Source organism: Diospyros lotus, chromosome 8 (assembly GCF_014633365.1).
Source record: "Diospyros lotus cultivar Yz01 chromosome 8, ASM1463336v1, whole genome shotgun sequence".
Taxonomy (NCBI): domain Eukaryota; kingdom Viridiplantae; phylum Streptophyta; class Magnoliopsida; order Ericales; family Ebenaceae; genus Diospyros; species Diospyros lotus.
This window is the reverse complement of record NC_068345.1, coordinates 12887392-12906178: the sequence shown is the minus strand read 5'-3', so window position 1 is coordinate 12906178 and position 18787 is coordinate 12887392. Positions and strand designations below refer to the sequence as shown.

At 34.6% G+C, this 18787-nt stretch overlaps 1 protein-coding gene across 1 annotated transcript; it reads right to left on the bottom strand.

Moving 5' to 3' along the window:
- Positions 1-11170: 11170 nt before the first annotated feature.
- Positions 11171-12649, bottom strand: LOC127808529 (immune-associated nucleotide-binding protein 9-like). Its single transcript, XM_052347103.1, has 4 exons — positions 12346-12649; positions 11939-12219; positions 11583-11750; positions 11171-11500 (listed from the first exon to the last, which is right to left on the bottom strand). The coding sequence occupies exons 1-4, from the start codon at positions 12647-12649 to the stop codon at positions 11171-11173; spliced, it is 1083 nt and encodes a 360-aa protein (XP_052203063.1).
- Positions 12650-18787: the final 6138 nt, after the last annotated feature.

Here is an 18787-nt window from a genome sequence, read left to right as displayed (position 1 = left end):
AAAAACAAAAGATCAGACGTTAGAGAAATTCAAAACATGGAATATCTTAGTAGAAAATCAAGCTGATAGAAAAATCAAAACTTTTAGAACAGATAATGGATTAGAATTATCTAACAAAGAGTTTGATGAATATTGCAATTCCTAGGGTATGCTTAGACACAAAACTGTTAGAAATACACCCCAATAAAATGGGGTAGCAGAAAGAATGAACCGAACCCTCATTGAAAAAGTGAGGTGCCTTTTGTTCACTTTTGGTATACATAAATCCTTCTAGCGAGAGGCATTAGCAACAGCTTCACACCTAGTAAATCGAAGTCCTTCTACTGCCCTTAATTTTAAATGCCCCGAAGAAAAGTGGACCGGAAGAAAGTTAAATTTAAAATACCTAAGAATTTTTTGCTATGAAGCCTATGCTCACAAATCTGAAGGTAAGTTGGAACCTAGATTCACAAAGTGTGTATTTGTTGGGTAATAGGAAGGGACTAAAGGATATAGGCTATGGGAAAGACAGTATAAGGGTGTTAAAATTATTATCAGCTGTGATGTTATATTTAATGAAGCTATTTTCCCTTACAAATTATCTAAAACAGAAAAAACAAACCAACATAGTAACACAGATGATTTTATCAGGTTAAGAGGAACTGAAATTGAGGTGGAGCACCCAACTATAAATGATAACCCACCTGGTGCTCCAGTTATACCAGAACCCCAACCAGAAGATGATCCCTCACTCATAACAAACTTAGACCAGACTTCTGATCATGAGGAACAAAATGGTGAAATTAAGATTGAGGTGGAGCAGCATGACTCCCCTCAATATGATCTTGGTGATTACCAACTTACCCGAGATAGAAGTAAGAGGACTGTAAGACCACCTGCTAGGTATGCTTATTCAGACTTGGTGTATTATGCCTTGGTAGCAAGTGTTGAAATGAAGAGCAATGAGCCTTCCTCTTATGAGAAGGCTATTAGCTCTAAGGACAGTCAAAAACGATAGCAAGCCATGGATGAAGAAATGGCCTCCCTTATAGCCAACAGAACTTGGATTCTTGTCCCTCATCTAGCAAATCAGAAGTCAATCTAGTGTAAGTGGATGTTCAAACTAAAAGAAGGTATGTCTTCTAATGACCCTATTAGATATAAGGCAAGACTACACTATAAGAAAATCAGTTTTAGTGACGGGTTTTGTGACGAGGATGCTCTCGTCACTAATTTGTGACGGGTTTAGTGATGGAAGGCCGCCACTAAAGTGGTTTAGTGACGGTTTGAAATTACCGTCACAAAATTGCGACTAGACAGCTATTTCCGTGACAAATTAGTGACGAGACGGCGTATCCCATCGCAAATCAGCAACGGATAGGCCCTCCCGTCGCTGTACTGCGACGGGATCCAGCGTCCCGTCGCAAAATAGTAACAGGATAAAGCTCTCATCACAAAACAGCGATGGGTCTTCATCCCGTCGCAATTCTGTGACGGGATTGACGCCCCCGTCGTAAAACTGCAATGGGACATGTTAGTCCCGTCGCAATCTGCGACGGGGCTGACATGTCCCATCACAAAACTGCAACGGGACGTGTTAGCCCTGTCACAAAATTCCCCTTTAAAAATCGGTCCCCCCCACTGGTTCCCCACTCCAAACGAGCTCCCCCCCTCACACCATTTCACCCCCCTCTCTTTCTCTCAATTTTCTCTCCTTCTTTGTTACTCTTCTCTGCAGTTGCTATCTCTCAACTTTGTGACTGTTTTCAGTGCCATTATCTTTGTTGTCTTCAGTGCTATTGTCATTAGTTGAGGTAATTATTTTGTGTTTTTTAATTTGTTTTAGTTTTAATTATTTTATGTTAGTTTAGTTGTAGTTATTTTGTGTTAGTTTAGTTTAATAGTTATTTTATTTTTGTGTTAGTTTAGTAGTTTATTTTATGTTAGTTGTTGAGTTTAATGATTATTTTATATTAATTAGTTTAATTTTAGTTTAATTGTTTATATTATTTGTAATGCTTAGAAATTAAAATGTGAACTTTATTAATTGTTTATAAATTAATTCTTTAGTTATTTTGATATGTAATTGTTCTAGGGATAACCCGTGCAACTCTAAGCATACACATATAAATAATGTTTATTTTTTATTTTTAATTTAAGATAGATTTTTAATGAAAAATACTATAATTTTAAATAAAATACATAAAAAAATAAATACTAAAAATAAACATACTATTTAAGAAAGCATATATTTTATTGTCATAAGATTAAGTATACACATTAAAAAATTAAAAAAATTCTATTTAAAATATAAAAAATAAAATTTTAATTAAAATTTTTAAAACTAACATATGAAATAAATTAGATAATTATTTTAAAAATTAAAATTAAAAAGGTATAGATTTTAAGATTTTTATTTAAAATAAAACACTAAAAATTAAAAACAACATGAGAAATTAATTAGATAAATATTTAAATTAAAATATATAAGGAATGCAATATTAAAAATAAAATACAATAAAAAAGTATAATTTATTGTTATAAAATGAAATAAGCACACTAACGAATTTTAATATTTTTATTTAAAATTAAACACTAAAAATACAAAATAAAATTTTACTGTGAAAAATGTATTAGTTTTTATAACAATAAATTTAACCATAATATTCTTAATAACTCAATCAAAATAAAATAAAAAATGTAACAAATAAAATTTTAATAATTGTTTAAGTAGTAAAGGAAATAAAAGTTTAAATTGCGTTAGTTTGGTTTAATAGTTAATTTATTTTTGTGTTTAGTATGTTAGTTGAGTTTAATGATTATTTTATTTTAATTAGTTTAGTTTTATTTTAATTGTTTATATTATTTGTAATGTTTAGAAATTAAAATGTGAACTTTATTAATTGTTTATAAATTATTTCTTTAGTTATTTTGTTATGTAATTGTATTAATAAAGTTTATTTTTTTGTTTTTAATTTAAAATAGATTGTTAATTTAAAATACTATAATTTTAAATAAAATACGTACAAAATAAAATACTAAAAGTAAATATAATATTTATGAAAACATATATTTTGTTGCCATAAGATTAAATATAGGCATTAAATTTTAAAAAATTTCTATTTAAAACATTAAAAATAATAAATAAAAGTAAAATTAGAATATCTAAAAATAATGTACAAAATATATTAGATAATTATTTTAAAAATTAAAATAGAAATTAAAAAGGTATAAATTTTAAGTTTTTTATTTAAAATAAAACACTAAAAATTAAAAATTACATGAGAAATAAATTAGATAAATATTTAAATTCAAATATATAAGAAATACAATATTAAAAATAAAATACTATTAATGAAAAATATAATTTATTGTTATAAAATAAAATAAGTACACTAATGGATTTTAATATTTTTATTTAAAATTTCAATGTGAGACATTTATAACTAACTTAGAAAATATATTAGATACACTATTTTAACCATAATGTTCTTAATTACTCAATCAAAATAAAATAAAAAATGTAACAAATAAAAATTTTAATAATTGTTTAAGTATTAAAGGAAATACAAATTTAAATAAGTATTTTAGAAAATTTCAATTCAAACATGTAGAGTTAAGTAAAGACATTAAAATTTATCTTAATTATTAATTATCTCAATTTATTAAAAAGATACAAAATCTATCTCAATAAATTATTTATTATTATATTTATTTTTTATTTATATTTATCAGTTACCTATGATAGTCTAGAATGATGAAATATAATTTGGTTAATTTTCAGGATAAATTATCTATTAGGAACTAGCGCGTGTTTGTTATACAATTTTGAATTGAAAATGGAAGCCCCGTTGCATCGTCGATGGATTGATAATAGGTGTATGCCAAGAAGGGGTGGGATCACTCTTGAATTTTATGTTGGTGTCGATGAATTCATTCAACTTGCATCTTCTCAAGAAAGTTTCATAAGACTAGGAGTGTTGAAATGTACTTGTATAAAATGTGAGTGTTTGAAGTTTAAACCAGTTAATGAGGTAAAAATAGATCTTTGTAAGCATGGGTTCATGAAAGAGTATTATTACTGGACGAACCATGGGGAAGAAATGCCAATAATGCCTCCAAATGTTATTATAAATGAATATTATAGAGAAGATAATTTTAGAGATCAGTTTAATCCATATGAGCAAATGGTAATGGATGCGGCAAGACCTTCACATGGGCCTGCTACAATGCAATGAGCGTTTAGCGAAAGTGATCATCAGTCATACAATATTGAGGAATCACCTAATGAAAATGCAAAAGCATTTTATGAGATGTTATCTGCTACACCATCCCTATTACACTTGGGTTGTGATGTAGAGAGTGAACTTTCTGCTGCAGTTATAGGATGTTGAGTATTAAATCTGATTACATGTCTGAAGGCTATTATAATGAAATCATGCAGTTTATGCAACATACAATGCCAATTGGTAATCGTGTGCCCGATGACTTTTATCATATACTAAAAAGTTGGTTTCTAAGCTTAGACTTGGTTGTCAGAAGATCGATTATTGTCCAAATAGTTGTAAGTTATATTATAAGGATGATCAATTTGAGACGAGTTGTAAGTTTTAAATCATCCTCGTTTTAAATCTGCAAGAAGAGGCACAGGAAAATTTAAAGAAATTTCTTTTAAGAGAATGTGGTATTTACCCCTCATACCAAGATTGCAAAGAATCTATGCTTCAACCATTACTGCTTCGAACATGAGATGGCACTATGAAAATCGGAGAGAGTTTGGGGTATTGTCTCACCCGTTTGACGATGAAGCATGGAAATATTTTGATCGGACACATCCTGACTTCTCTGCTGATCCTAGAAATGTAAGGCTTGGTTTGTGTGCAGATGGGTTCACTTCATATGGTCAATCGGGTCACACGTACTCTTGTTAGCCAGTAATTGTGACCCATATAATTTGCCTCTTGGATTATGTTTGAAAAGAGAGTTTATGTTTTTAACGGTTATTATTCCTGGTCCTTCAAATCCCAAAAGTAAGATAAACGTATTTTTACAGCCTTTAATTGATGAATTGAAATTGCTTTGGCACGAAGGAGTGTTAACTTATGGCATATCCACAAAGCAAAATTTTATGATGAAAGCAGCTCTGTTGTGGACCGTCAATGACTTTCCTGCATATGGAATGTTATCTAGTTGGATGACATTAGTTAGATTAGCATGCCCGTATTGTATGGAAAACACAAAAGCTTTTAATCTCAAGTACGGTGGGAAAACATCATTTTTTGATTGTCACCGACAATTTTTGCCAATGGATCACCCTTTTCGAAAGAATACAACTGAATTTCTAAAAAATAAAGTTGATAATTCTTGTCCACCTCTTTGTTTAAGTGGAGAAAACGTATTTGGTAAAGTATGTAATGTCCCGTCTATCTTAGAACAACAAGATTGTGTTATGATCGGATATGGTGTGCAACACAATTGGACAAAAAAAAAAGTATTTTTTGGGACTTGCCATATTGGAAAGATAATCTTATCCGACACAACTTAGATGTCATGCACATCGAGAAGAATATTTTTGATAATCTTTTCAATACAATCATGGATGTAAAAGGTAAAACTAAAGATAATAATTTGTGTACCTGTACTTTTAGTATGATGACCTTGATGTTAATGTAATTTTGTTTTTCATATATATATAATTGTCAAAATAGATGTCAAAACATTCAACACCTTCGGGTAGGGGAAGAGGTAGAAGTAGAACATCTTATAGGACCACACCTTTGCCAGATGCCAATTCTAGTTCATAATATTCTTCTCCCGACTCCACACCTATTGTCCATTTCACACAATTCAATCTCCAGTCACCACCCCACAACCACCCTCACAACCTTTTGCTCCCATGTCTCATCAGTTTCCATATCCTAGAACCACGATGTCATGGGGTTATTATGGTATTCCACCTACTTCCTATCCATCAGATGTTGTACCACCGATTGGCCAATATGTTAGGGGAACTTCTCATATGCCAGACAGACCTTCCCCATACACATTCATGTCGACACCACAAGGACTCAATTCATCATTTGCTTCTGCACAACACTCTGAGCCCATTCCAACTGACCCGGTTGGCACTAGCCGAGGAGATGGTCGAAAACGCTTATCTTGCGATGAATAGAGTAATCAGTGAGTATCGTATTTATTATTTTGAATTTATTACTTGCAATTATATTATACATTCAATTAATATATATATATATATCTTTTGTGTTTGACAATTTTATCCCTGAGAGTGGCCCACCAAGCAAACTGGGAAAGATTTGGAGAGCACAATACACTGAACTGTGGATTCATTGGGATGAAGTGTCAGAAATAATACGGAGGATGTGGCTTGAAGAATTTAACGTAAGTCAATTTATAATTCTTTATTAATATAAGTTTGTATTTAAATTCTTATATATATATATATATGTTTCTTAACTTAATGTAGAAGACGTATTTTTGGCAACCCGAGGAGAATGATCGCATATGGCTCACATGGAATAAGTCTGGTAGACGAAGTTTTAGGAGCCATATGCATCGAATTAGAAGCAGGGAATACCAAGCAATGTGGATGGATCCCGACGTACGTAAGGCACTTGATGCAAAGTGGGCAGAAGAAAGCAACAAAAAAATTGCCACACAAAATAAAAAAAAAAAATCGTGCTTCCAAGACCGATGGGTCGCTCCACACTGGCGGGTCCATTCCATTCTCTTTGACTCGAAGAAGGTTAGTAATTACTTATGTTAAGTTATATTTTTTTAATTTATTTAAATTATAAGTTTAGTTTGATCAATTTTACTATATTATTTATTAATTTCTTATATAGGGAACTGAATTGAATCGCAAGCCCAATGAGTTTGAATTCTTCAAGAGAACCCACACGGGTAAAGATAATCAAGGACAAGAAGTGTGGGTCAATGACAGATCTAAGGCCGTCGCTGTAAGTGTATTTTATAAATTAAATTAAAATTTTTATTTTAAAATAATTTCTTAATTAATTTACATGAATGTTTTAATTTTATATGAAAAATATGACAGATTGAGTGCGGAGGCATCTTCATCATCCGTAAGTACCGGAGAGTCCTCATCGCCTACAGTTAATGAACACAACCTCTTCTATCAAGCTGTTAGTGGTCAGAATAAAAATGGTCGAATATAGAGGCTGGACTCCAAAGCTAATTTGTTATATCTATCTATCGCCAATCGTTCTAGCCAATCATCTTCAAATATGTCACAAGAGTTTGAACAAATGAGACTTAGAGTCACCCAATGAAACGATGAGTTGCTTGAATCTCGGGCTGAGAATCGACAATTACGACGACAATGGCAAGAACAAGTGATGCATGGCAGTCAGAAATAAATATAGTAATAAGTAGATTAACAAAACAATCTACTGCAAATGCTGGACCGTCAACTGTTCTAGGTGGATTTGACCTGGTAGCTGATCAAGACGAGGGTGACAATGAGGAAGATGAAAATGATAATAATAATGACGATTGATTATAGTTGAATGTTGTAAACATTGATGATGTAAACGTTGGTAATATTAATATTAATATTAATTTTCTTTTTAATGTTAAATTTGTTTTATTTTTAACGTAAATGTGGGTAATATTAATATTTTTTAATGTTATTTTTAATATTTTATTTAAATTTTTTAAAAAAATTCTTGTTATTTTAAATTTTTTTATTCTTATAAAAGAAAATATTAATTTTAATAAATATTAATTTTTTAAAATATTCTAATATAAATTTTAATTTTATAAATTTAAAAATTGAAAACATAATTTATTTTAATAATTTTTATTTCAAAATTAATTTTTTTATTTAAAAATATTTGCGACGGGTGAGCCCATCGCAGATTGGTCGCATTAATTTTATTATTTTTAAATAAAATTAATATTATTTACTTTTTTTATTTAAGAATATTTGTGACGGGGTGTTCCGTCGCAGATTGGCTATCACAGATCTGTGACAGGTGATACACCTGTCGCAGATATGTGACGGGAACAATTCCCGTCACAGATCTGCGAAGGGCAGTACCCCGTCATAGATTTGTGACGAATAGGACTACCCCATCATAGATCTGTGACGGGCGTATTGTACCCATCACAGATCTATGACGGAATTGCTTTCCCATCACAAATCTATGATGGGTTACCCTCACCCCATCACTAAAATTCTGTAACGCCCTATTTTGTGACGGTTTATTACCCTGTTACTAAACCCATCACAGAAAATTTTAATGACAGATTTTATGTTTTTAGTGACGAATTTTTTCGTCACTAAAACTGATCTTTCTTGTAGTGCTAGTAGTTAAGGGGTTCACTCAAAGGGGGAATAGACTATACATAAATTTTTTCTCCTGTGGTTGAATTTAAGACAATCCACATGATGCTTGCAGTTGTAGTTTAATTTGATTTAGAACTTAAACAGTTAGATGTTAAAACAACATTTTTGTATGGTGACCTTGATGAACACATTTACATGGTTCAGCCTACTAGTTATGTTGTTTTAGATAAATCTAATTATGTCTATTTGTTGAAAAAATCCTTGTATGGCTTAAAATAAGCCCCAAGACAATGGTATAAAAAATTTGACAATTTTGTTCTAGGGGCTGGTTTTGTTAGAAATCAATATGACAATTGCTTTTACTTTACGCTCTCTGATATTCCTATTTATCTACTATTGTATCTAGATGATATCCTGCTAATTAGCAAGTCTAACTCAAAGATTAAGGAGTTAAAATCAATGGTAAACACAACATTTGATATAAAAGACTTAGGCCATGCTAAGAAAATATTATGATGAAAATTGAGAGGAATAGAAGCAACAATAGCCTCAAAATACATCAGCATGATTATTTGGTAAAAGCTGTTCACAAATTTGGAATGCAAAATTGTAAAACTGTTACAGTTCCCTTAGCTGGACATTTTATTTTATCTAAATCTCAGTGTCCCACATCCAATTTTGAAATTGCAGAAATGGAAAATGTCCCTTATGCAAATGTAATTGGAACAATTATGTACTTAATGACAAGTACCAGGCCCGACCTTACATATTCAATTTCCTTACTCAGTCGATTCATGTCAAACCCTGAGAAACTTCATTGGGATGCTTTAAAACATTTGCTTAGGTACATAAATGGTTTTGTAGGTATTGGTTCAAATTTTAAGAAAATGTTTGATACACTTGATCTTGTTGGGTATGTTGACTCTGATTTTGTAGGGGATCGAGATTCTAGAAAATCCACCACTGCCTTTTATTTTACCTTGGGTGGAAATTGTATCAGCTGGAAGTTTCAACTGCAACCACTTGTTGCCCTGTCCTCTACTGAGGCAGAGTATGTGTCTATAACTGATGCCTTCAAAGAAGCCATATGGCTTCAAGGTATTCTCAACGAAATTCACTTGTTTCAGAGCAAAGTGGTGGTTTTCTCGGATAGGCAAAGTGCCATCCATTTGTCCAAAAATCCAGTGTATCATGATCGAACCAAACATGTGGATGTGAAATATCATTATGTAAGGGAAATGATAGCCAATGGAACTGTGGGTATCCAGAAAGTTTTTACAGCAAACAATCTTGCAGACATGGGCACCAAGGTATTGACTGCAACCAACTTGCTGCATATATATCGATGATGGCTGATTCCTCAACCATCTTGAGTAGTGTGGGTGAGAATTGTAGCATGATGCACTCATATGACATATCTGGTTTCCTAAACATTTGATACTTCAAGGTGGAGTTTGTTGTTTTAATGAAGCATCAAATGATGCCAAAAAGATGGGGGGGAGGGGGGTCGTCACTTTGCAACTGTGGGCTTCCCTTTGAGCGCCCACTAGATGGCCACTTTGGCAGCCTCTTTTTGGCCCAAGCCCAAGCCCAAGCCCTTTAATTTTGTCTCTTAGCTTGCTACAGATTTTGTTGCACGATGACATTCGAGCCGTTGCTGTTGCCTTTATCCTTTGCCATCGCAGTCGTCCAGTTGCCTTATTTATCGTGTAGCCTCAAGATTGGTGAAGGGATCGGAAGTTGAAGAAAAAATAAGGGGTGGCCAAGAGTAGCTCATTTTGTTAGGGTTTTATTTTCTCTCTCTCTGTAAATGATTTGTATAATCTTCGTATTCCTTTCATTCTTCTGTGTTCTCTAGTTCGTTTCAGGTAAGCTCTTAACCTGTATTAAGTAGTTTTTGAGCGTTTTAGAGAACTAGGGTTGTCCAATTTTGATCTTGTTTGTATGGGTGTAATCGAATTTATTCATATAGTGCAGTGAGCTCTTCTCACCAGAGCTCGAGTGGACGTAGCCCCTATTTGGGGTGAACCACCATAAACCTCATGCATCTTGCTACGTTTTTTGTTTTTGACATCTGTTGTGTTTGAGTTATTTGTTTTATACTCTCGGCCATCGATGTTTATTCAGCAGTGTGTGATTTTGGCTTGAAAGGGGGTTTGCTATCTCTGTTTTATTTGTAACATTCTTCTTCCAAGATTGTCTCAAATCTAGATTCATTTTAGATTGAACACAACAAAGAAGAATATGTTGAAAGTGATTTCTTAGTAATAGATTCCACCTAGTGAAAAAGAAAAAGAGAAAGAGAAAAGGAAGAATATAACTCAAATAAATGTTGCTTCAATGATAAAAACTATGTCGCCAACAAGGAAGAGGAGAAGTATATGTTGCCAACAACATTGTTAAGAATGTTAGTTGATATAACTACGGTAAAACTAGTGAATGCTTAGAAAAATTGAAAGTTTCTATATTTATATCTATATATCTATCTATTTAGTTATATTATATGTTAAATATTGTGTTTAACATATGACATTGATAGGACAATGTTAAGAATGTTGTGTAGGGGGCACTCGTGATGGTGCGTAACCAAAAAAAAAGAAAAACGTGACATTGATAGTGCAGCTACTAGCTTCACTGTTAAAAGAGAGAAGGAAAGGGAAGAGGGACAATTAACTGCTTAAAGCCTTCAACAACCCTAGTCAATACAATTTCATACCAACTTAACATTGCTTTTTGAGTCCACATTGGTGAGTAAACTAAAAACAGGTGAAAGAAATCAAACGAAACCCACAAAAGCAAATTAGCGTACAGATACAGAACAAAAATAGCAAATTTAAATCGACCCAGAAATTGCATCCTCAACTACATAATGCCACACCACATCCAACTCTGATCTTTTAATGCAGCTATTATCTCCCTCTGCCTTCTAATGCTGCGAAGTTCATTCAACACCCTCAGTTTTGCTTCAGCTTCCTCTTCTGCCTTAAGCCTTGTTGCTTTCAGGTCTGTCAATTGCTGTTCTAGTAACCGACGACAGGAAGAATAGTTATCCACACAACCCATTTCGGTCATCCTCTTGGCTTGTTCTTCACTTGACCTTCGAACATGCTCCTTAAAATCGGATCTCTCTATCATGCATCTTTTCATGGAATTAGCCTTTTCTGTCTGCCCACGGAGTTTCAGTCCCCCTTCCTATCAAAATCAAAGATACAGCTAACGACGATCATGCTTCACTTGTTTACAGAACAAAACAAAAATTCAGTACAATCGTTACCTTCAGCTTATCAAGATTTAGTTTTCCTTTATAAGGCTGCCCACGATTCAGCTCTATAACGCCATCTAAAAGTTTTAGAAGTTGTTCCAGTTGTCGAGATTTCTTCGCTTCATCCTTAGTCTTATTGTCAAACAGAACCTTTCGGTTTCCACATTGACCCAGGATTTCCTACACCAGTATCACACCCAATAATTCTGCTAGAAAGTTCGTCCATAGTTCAAGTCCACATTACAACTTTATAAACAACAAATGGGGCAGGGCATGGCGTTTTAATTTAAACATGAATATATAAACATCTGTATAATCCACAATTTTCTGATTTAGTTTGGAGCAAAGAGCAGTGAGACAATATATACCTTTAGAGGGTCCGGGCACTCACGGCCTAAGTATTCGTCCAGGGTGACTCCCTCTTCTTCAAGCGAATCCCCTCCCGTAAACACAACAATAACATAGTCACTAATTTTTTCCCCACATAAAATCTGCAAACCACGTAGAACGGACTCCTCTTCCTTGGTAAAGCGAGTCCTCACTGAGAAGACTACAAGCACGGCATCGATGCCATCCTTGGCCATATTGATGACTTGGCCTATTACTTCTCCAATAAATTCAGAACCACAGGATGAGACATCAAACAAACCTGTCATTTTTGTCAAGGTTTAAAGGCCTTGGATTCAGCTAGATTAAGAAAAACAATTGCAATTGCAACATTATATATTTTGGGGGCACGCATTCACTTGATATAATTAGACAACGTAATAGGTACCAGGAGAATCGATGACATTAAGCATCTGGCCGCCACTCAGCTTTCTTGTCTGCATCTCGCAAGTGCAACTAATACCAGCAGAAAAGGAACAAGCCCTGGGCGTAAATGCCACTCTTCCAAGAATGCTATTGCCAGTTGCACTTTTCCCGTTTCCGGTACGTCCAACCAAAACCACAGTTCGAGATTTATTAGAAGGCGCATCAGACTGCGAGCCATGACCGATTGAAACAGCAACAGTTTCGGACCCGTTTGAAGGAAAGCCAACTTCCGCCCTATCATCATCAGTCAGAGCGCATCCAACCATTCTGTCTCTGTGTAATCAAACTACGTATCAGTTGGCTGTAAGGTGTTGGATAACAGCCAGAGAGCAAGGAAAGAAAGAGTAGTTAAATAGAAGCGTGGGGGGAAAGATTAAAAGTCAGGAAGAGGAGAAATCATCTATCGAAAGTGCAATTAATTATAAGGGTCTGAATCTGAACGGATGGAGAAGAAGCACGATATTCTAGTTTTACATTTTACAACCCATCACCTTCCGTGCTTCCATGGTAATATTGAGTAAATGTTATCAGTTCAACATTTCACGTAGTCCCATCAGGCATATCCCCTCCGTCGCTCGGCATTCCTATCGGAAGACAGAGAGACATACATATATCTATATACAAATGCAATAGTTTATTTTTAGTGTGGCATCTTCTGCTGTGAAAAGGTACGCCGGAGAGGGTCATTTCCCGGTTGGATTGGTGCATTTTTTGAAAGGGATTAGAATAAGATAAATATATTATCTGGCGTAAGTTGGCATTATTTATTAATTTTGGAGGTGGGTTTACTGCTCTGCTCATGGGGGGACATTTTTTTCTATTTGCCCCCCATTGTGGCATGGGCCTTCCATGCTGTTAGGAAAAGGGAACAAATTCATCAAAATTTTTAAAATAATTTTTTATCTATCTTTATATATATAAAAGTAGGATAATCTTGAAAAAAGAAATTTTTTCCAAAACTTGCATTAATGATTTGTAATTAATACTTATTGTATTAATAATTTGTATTTTATAATTTATATTAATAATTTAAATCTTTCAATTGTTTTGAAATAATGAGTAATAATAAATTTTTCCCCAAAAACTTGCATCAATGATTTGCATTTAGTACTTATTGCATTAATAATTTATATTTTATAATTTACATTAATAATTTAAATCTTTCAATTGTTTTGAAATAATATGTACTAATTATTGTAAAATTAATAATAGATTTTAAAAACACGAGTTTTTCAATGTTAATCATAGATTTTTCAATACATTATTATGTGAATATTAAATATTTAATTAATCCGTCAATCAATCAAAAATAAATATTATTTATGAGTAATATGAATAGACACTTAAACTATTAATTAAGTCACAAAAAATTATTCATTTATATAAAAATTATTCTTCCTGTTCAACTTTCATAACCAGTTGTCATTAATAATTAAAGTTTAGTTCATTTGTTAATTTAATGTTAGTTAGGCAAGACTTAAGATGTTGCATGGTGTTATGGAAATGCATTGAAATTGTTTATGTAGATTTGATGAAATAAATAATTAATTCAATTGTGTGTGAGCATGTGTTAGTAATGATTAAGAGCGTGGTTATGTAGGCATGTGTGTATAATTGTATTTGCGTAAATGTTGCATGATAATTATATTTGTGCACCAATTATTTTGTCCTGTGACGAGGCTGCAAGGGGGGAAAGGATATCCAAAGTTTGGTGGACTAGCGTTTGACTCGGGCGAGCTTCGGCTATGAGCTCGATAAATGGGACTCGATCCATAGTTTGATGGTTAATTTGAAGGATGAGTGCTTGACGTGGGTGAGCTACAACTATGACTTGGTCTAGAGTATTATGGTTATTTTGAGGGACGAGCGCTAGATGCGGGTGAGCTACGACTATGAGCTCGGTAAGTGGGACTCGATTTAGAATGAAATGGTTTATTGGATGATATGTATTCTATATGCATTTTAAGGCCTTGGGAGCGAATGTGTTATGTATGAGCCCCAAGGACCATATGTGATTAATGAAACATGTGCATGATTGCATGGTGTTATGAGTCATAACATGTGTAAGAACCCATATTTTTGTGAGGTTGCCACGTAATTTAAGCAAGTTTAGAATACTGAAAAATTGGCTTGATAGTAGTTATAAGTACCAAATCGACTGCAAGGAATGCCTCAAAGTGAAATTGTCTAAGGAAGATTTATGGTATCGAAAGAAATCAAATCGAAAACAATTTTTGGTATAGCTAAAATGCAGCTGCCATTTAGGTTGCAAAATCGACTTGTCATAGGGGACTTTCGGGAAGTCAACAGAAGCTTAAGGGGGCTTCGATTTTTCACAAGGAACAACCCTTCAATGGTTTTGGGATAAAATGATAGCCTAGCAAGGATACTAGGGTGAAATCGTCCTTATCGAGTAAGTCATGAGAAATTAATTTTGAGTTTTCGGTATTGTAATGCAAATTAATTTGGCGTTTGAGGGTATACTTGCAATTAGGGAATTGCATAGATGAAATAAAGATAAAATTGGAGTTTAAATGTGAAAATTTTCTATTATTAATGTAATATACAATTATATATATATATGTACATCCGTGCGCATGTGTGCATGAGTGGCTATACTCTGCAAACTCCAAGCCATGCCCTGCAACTTCATGCCCTGCAAATGTGATGGCTGAAATGGTGTAATTTTCACGCAAGGAAGGATGGCCAAGGCAGGAGAGTTGGTGGTGAATTGGCTATAAATAGGTAGCAAATGGAGAATGGAGGTGAAGAAGAGAGCAAGTAGTGGCCTTCTCTCTTGAAATCAAAATGGTCGAGAGAAGCAAGAGAGAGATCAAGAAAGTGAGAAGCAAGAGAGAGAGATCGAGAGAGTGAGATGGAGGGTGGCCGAAGAAAACGATCAGCGACTATAACCGTGAGCAGCGAGCTCGAGCGGTGCACGTAGGGGCGACCGGGAGCATTGGGGAGCGCGAAGGTAGGCCGCAATAGCAAGCAGCCGTGGTGTTCCAGCAAGGCCGTGATTACCAGTTGCGGCAATCATGCAGCAGCTGGGCATGGTACAGGTGGCAGGAAGAAGAAGAAGGAGAAAGACGAAAAAGAAAGAAAGAAAAAAGAAAAAGAAACGAAGGAAGAAAAAAAGAAAAGAAAAGAAAAGAAGCATGTTGTTCGTGAGTTGCAGGAAGAAGCAGTAAAGAAGAACGAGGAATAGGAGAGGAAAGAAAAAGAAAAAGAAAAGAAAAGAAAAGAAAAGAAAAAGGAAGAAAAGAAAAGAAATAGAAGAAAAATAGAAAAATAGGAAAAATTTTCAAAAAAATCCCTAATCGTTCTAGGAATTTATTTGGAACTAAAGAAGCATGCCAAGTCAAGTAAATTATCCGGGCACGCGTTTTGAGGATATGACAAGCATACCGAGAAAGCCTGAGAGGCTAAGTAAAGGTGAGAAAAATTTCTTAAAAAATTTCAAAAATTCAAAAATATTATTTTATGAATTTTCATAGTGAAGTATTTGAGAAAATATTTGAGAAATATTTATTTTGGATTTATTGAGAAAAAATAGGAAGAAATAGAGAGAAAAATAAAGAAAATGTAAGAAATTATGGAAAAATAGGTTTAATACTTAGGGATTCTTTGAGACTTAAGTTGAAGTGACCTGTGAGAATTTTGAGGTTGGCACGCAAATTGAGATTATGCACAAATTTCGAGGTGAGGTGTGAATATCAAGGTAGCCTAATAATCTTGAGAAAGTAAGTGGTACTTTCCAACTAGATTTAGTTTTATGAAAAATGCTTGGTTTGTAAGTGGTTCCACCCAAAAACCTAATTTTAAGTAAATGATTTTATCATGTTGTCATGTCTTGATGAGAATATGTCATGTAGATTGCATTTACATGCTATAATGAAATGTGCATATGTACACGGTGTTATTATTGATCATGCATCGCATAAATGTTTGGGATTATGGACTGGCACCATTACTCTATCAAGGGTTTACCCATACACCTCGGCCTAGTAAGGAGGCTGTAAAAATGAGGAGCAACAGTTAGGTGCAGTCGACTCAAACCGAAATGATATGGAAAGGATATTTTGTATTTTTGCATTCATGCACGAAATATGTTTATTGTTCCCTTACTTAGATGATTCATCATCTAACTTGGGTTATGCCCCTGAAACATTCAACGTTCCAGTCGAGACTTACAGCTTAGGCAAGGAGGTGATTAAGATATGAAGGCACGAGATGACGTGTCCGGTGGATTCAGCATATGATTTCAGCATTTTATTTGTTCATGGAGATCTGAATATGTTTCAGTTAAGTCGAGAAATGTCAATGTATGTTTGATGTATCATTTGATTACACCTGAGGTGTTTAGTTGTTACCTTAGGAATTGAGTCTTCGTGTATTAAGGCTGATATAGATATGATGTTAAACTATGGTGCTAATTCTTATGTCATGATTAAAGTAAATGTTCCATATCAGGTTTCGATTATCGCTTCTGCATTTATAATGATATGTTGGGGGTTTCTCTTTGAAATACAGTAATTGAGGTTTAAGAAATATATAAAGGAAAGAGAATGTGTATTTATATGATGGGCCCCAGCATAGTGACGCCCTCTAGAAGGACAGGGCGTTACAGTTGGTATCAGAGCTGAAGTTTATTGGAAGCCTTAAGTGACTGATATAATTGATAGCAGAGTTAAACCCTATTTGGAGATTAGGGAATAGTAATTTAGAGACTTAAGAGGATTCGATATTGATAGAACTAGTTAGTAGGAACCCCAAGTGGAAGTTTAGGGGAAAGAGACTAATGGTTCGTAAGACAAAATCCCTATTTGGAGATTTGGGGTTTGTCGGTTGAAGGCTTAAAGGTTATTAGATTTAAGTGTTGTGTAGTGGAAGTGCATGTATAGGAAAGTTCTGGCTAAGGAAAGACTTGGTATTTAAGTGTGTCCATTTGTGACCCACCTCTCTTTCCTAGGAACTTACCTAGTATACTATTCACGTACAAACACTATTCTAGTATATGATTACTATTACCAGTGAATAGTAAAAGCCTAATGGGGGCTAGTACAAGCAAAATCATCTAGTTATTGAAGTTAGGAACCGATGATATGATTCAGGTGTCAGGATTGACTCGGTAACCATGATTATGGATCCAAGAGATTTAGAGACTCTTGATTTGAGGTCATTAGTCGAAATCATTGCGAGAAATGATAGGATAACTGTGGTTATCGACGATGATCGAATCATGGATGATTAGTCTGATGTGATAGGCCTAGCTAAAGAATTAGGATCAAATGATAAGTATTTTCAAGGATCATTTACTGTCTCGGAAATGAGATGTAAAGATCAAGGATCCAACGGATTGGGTCAAGCAAGAGGCCGAAGATGGCCAAGTGATGGTATATGAGTTACGTCAATTAATGAGCTGGTAGTGGTACAACCGATGTTACTCGTAGAGACGGGATAAGGAACCCTAGCAGCATTATGGCACTACTGCTTCAGTGTTCACAGTGACAGATCTTGATCTAGGGACCCACGTGCAGAGGGCTAATGGATGGCTTGCGATAAGGTACACGGAGCCCGTCGATTGAAGCATCATAGCAAACTGCGTGGGAGATAATCAGATGCTGAAGATCTGGGACAACCCAATAGGGTCTGTACCTTGTATGGGTCTAAGTCCTAATGGTCTAGGATGCAAGGTGTGCCACTAGCTATGATTGATCGAGGCCGAAAGCCTAGGGAATCAACCCCAAATAAAATGGATTGAGTGTCTTATTTAAAGAATTGCATCGAAGTTCGCGGTCATCTTGGGAGAGGGTGACAAGATGAACAATGCGAGGCTCGAGGAATAGAATAACTTGGTGTCTAGTATGGCAATAAGATCATGAGATGGACGTGTTTGCAATTATCTCAAAAAAAGAGTTGGGTTGCAAAGGAAAAGCTACCCGACGTATGAAATGGACAGGGAAGATGCATGCTCGTGAGCCATTTAGGCGCTACCTATGAGGTGAAGAGATCACTGGCCATGATGAGGGCCTAGAATGAAGGTTCTTGCAGAAGAAGTTAGACTCGAGGCAGCGACTACGAATGATAATTCTGGGAGGACTACGATGAGACCGTGCAGTTTTCACCCAAGATGTGCTCGTGTGAGGGTCGACGTATGGTGTAGGAGTGAGCCTACTATGTGATCGAGGTGATGATGACAACTTGTGTGCTGGCTGACGGTAAGTATAGTGCCTAAGAAGAACTAATATAATGGTCGTGTGCCGATAGTCAACTGGATCTGAAGAATGAAATGCGAGAGTCAGTGGATTCTCGGTAAATGAGATTTTAGGTAGTGGAGCATGGATAGTCTAAAACCTTGATGATGAGTTGTGAGATAGAAAACTCGGTTCAAGGTAGAGTTC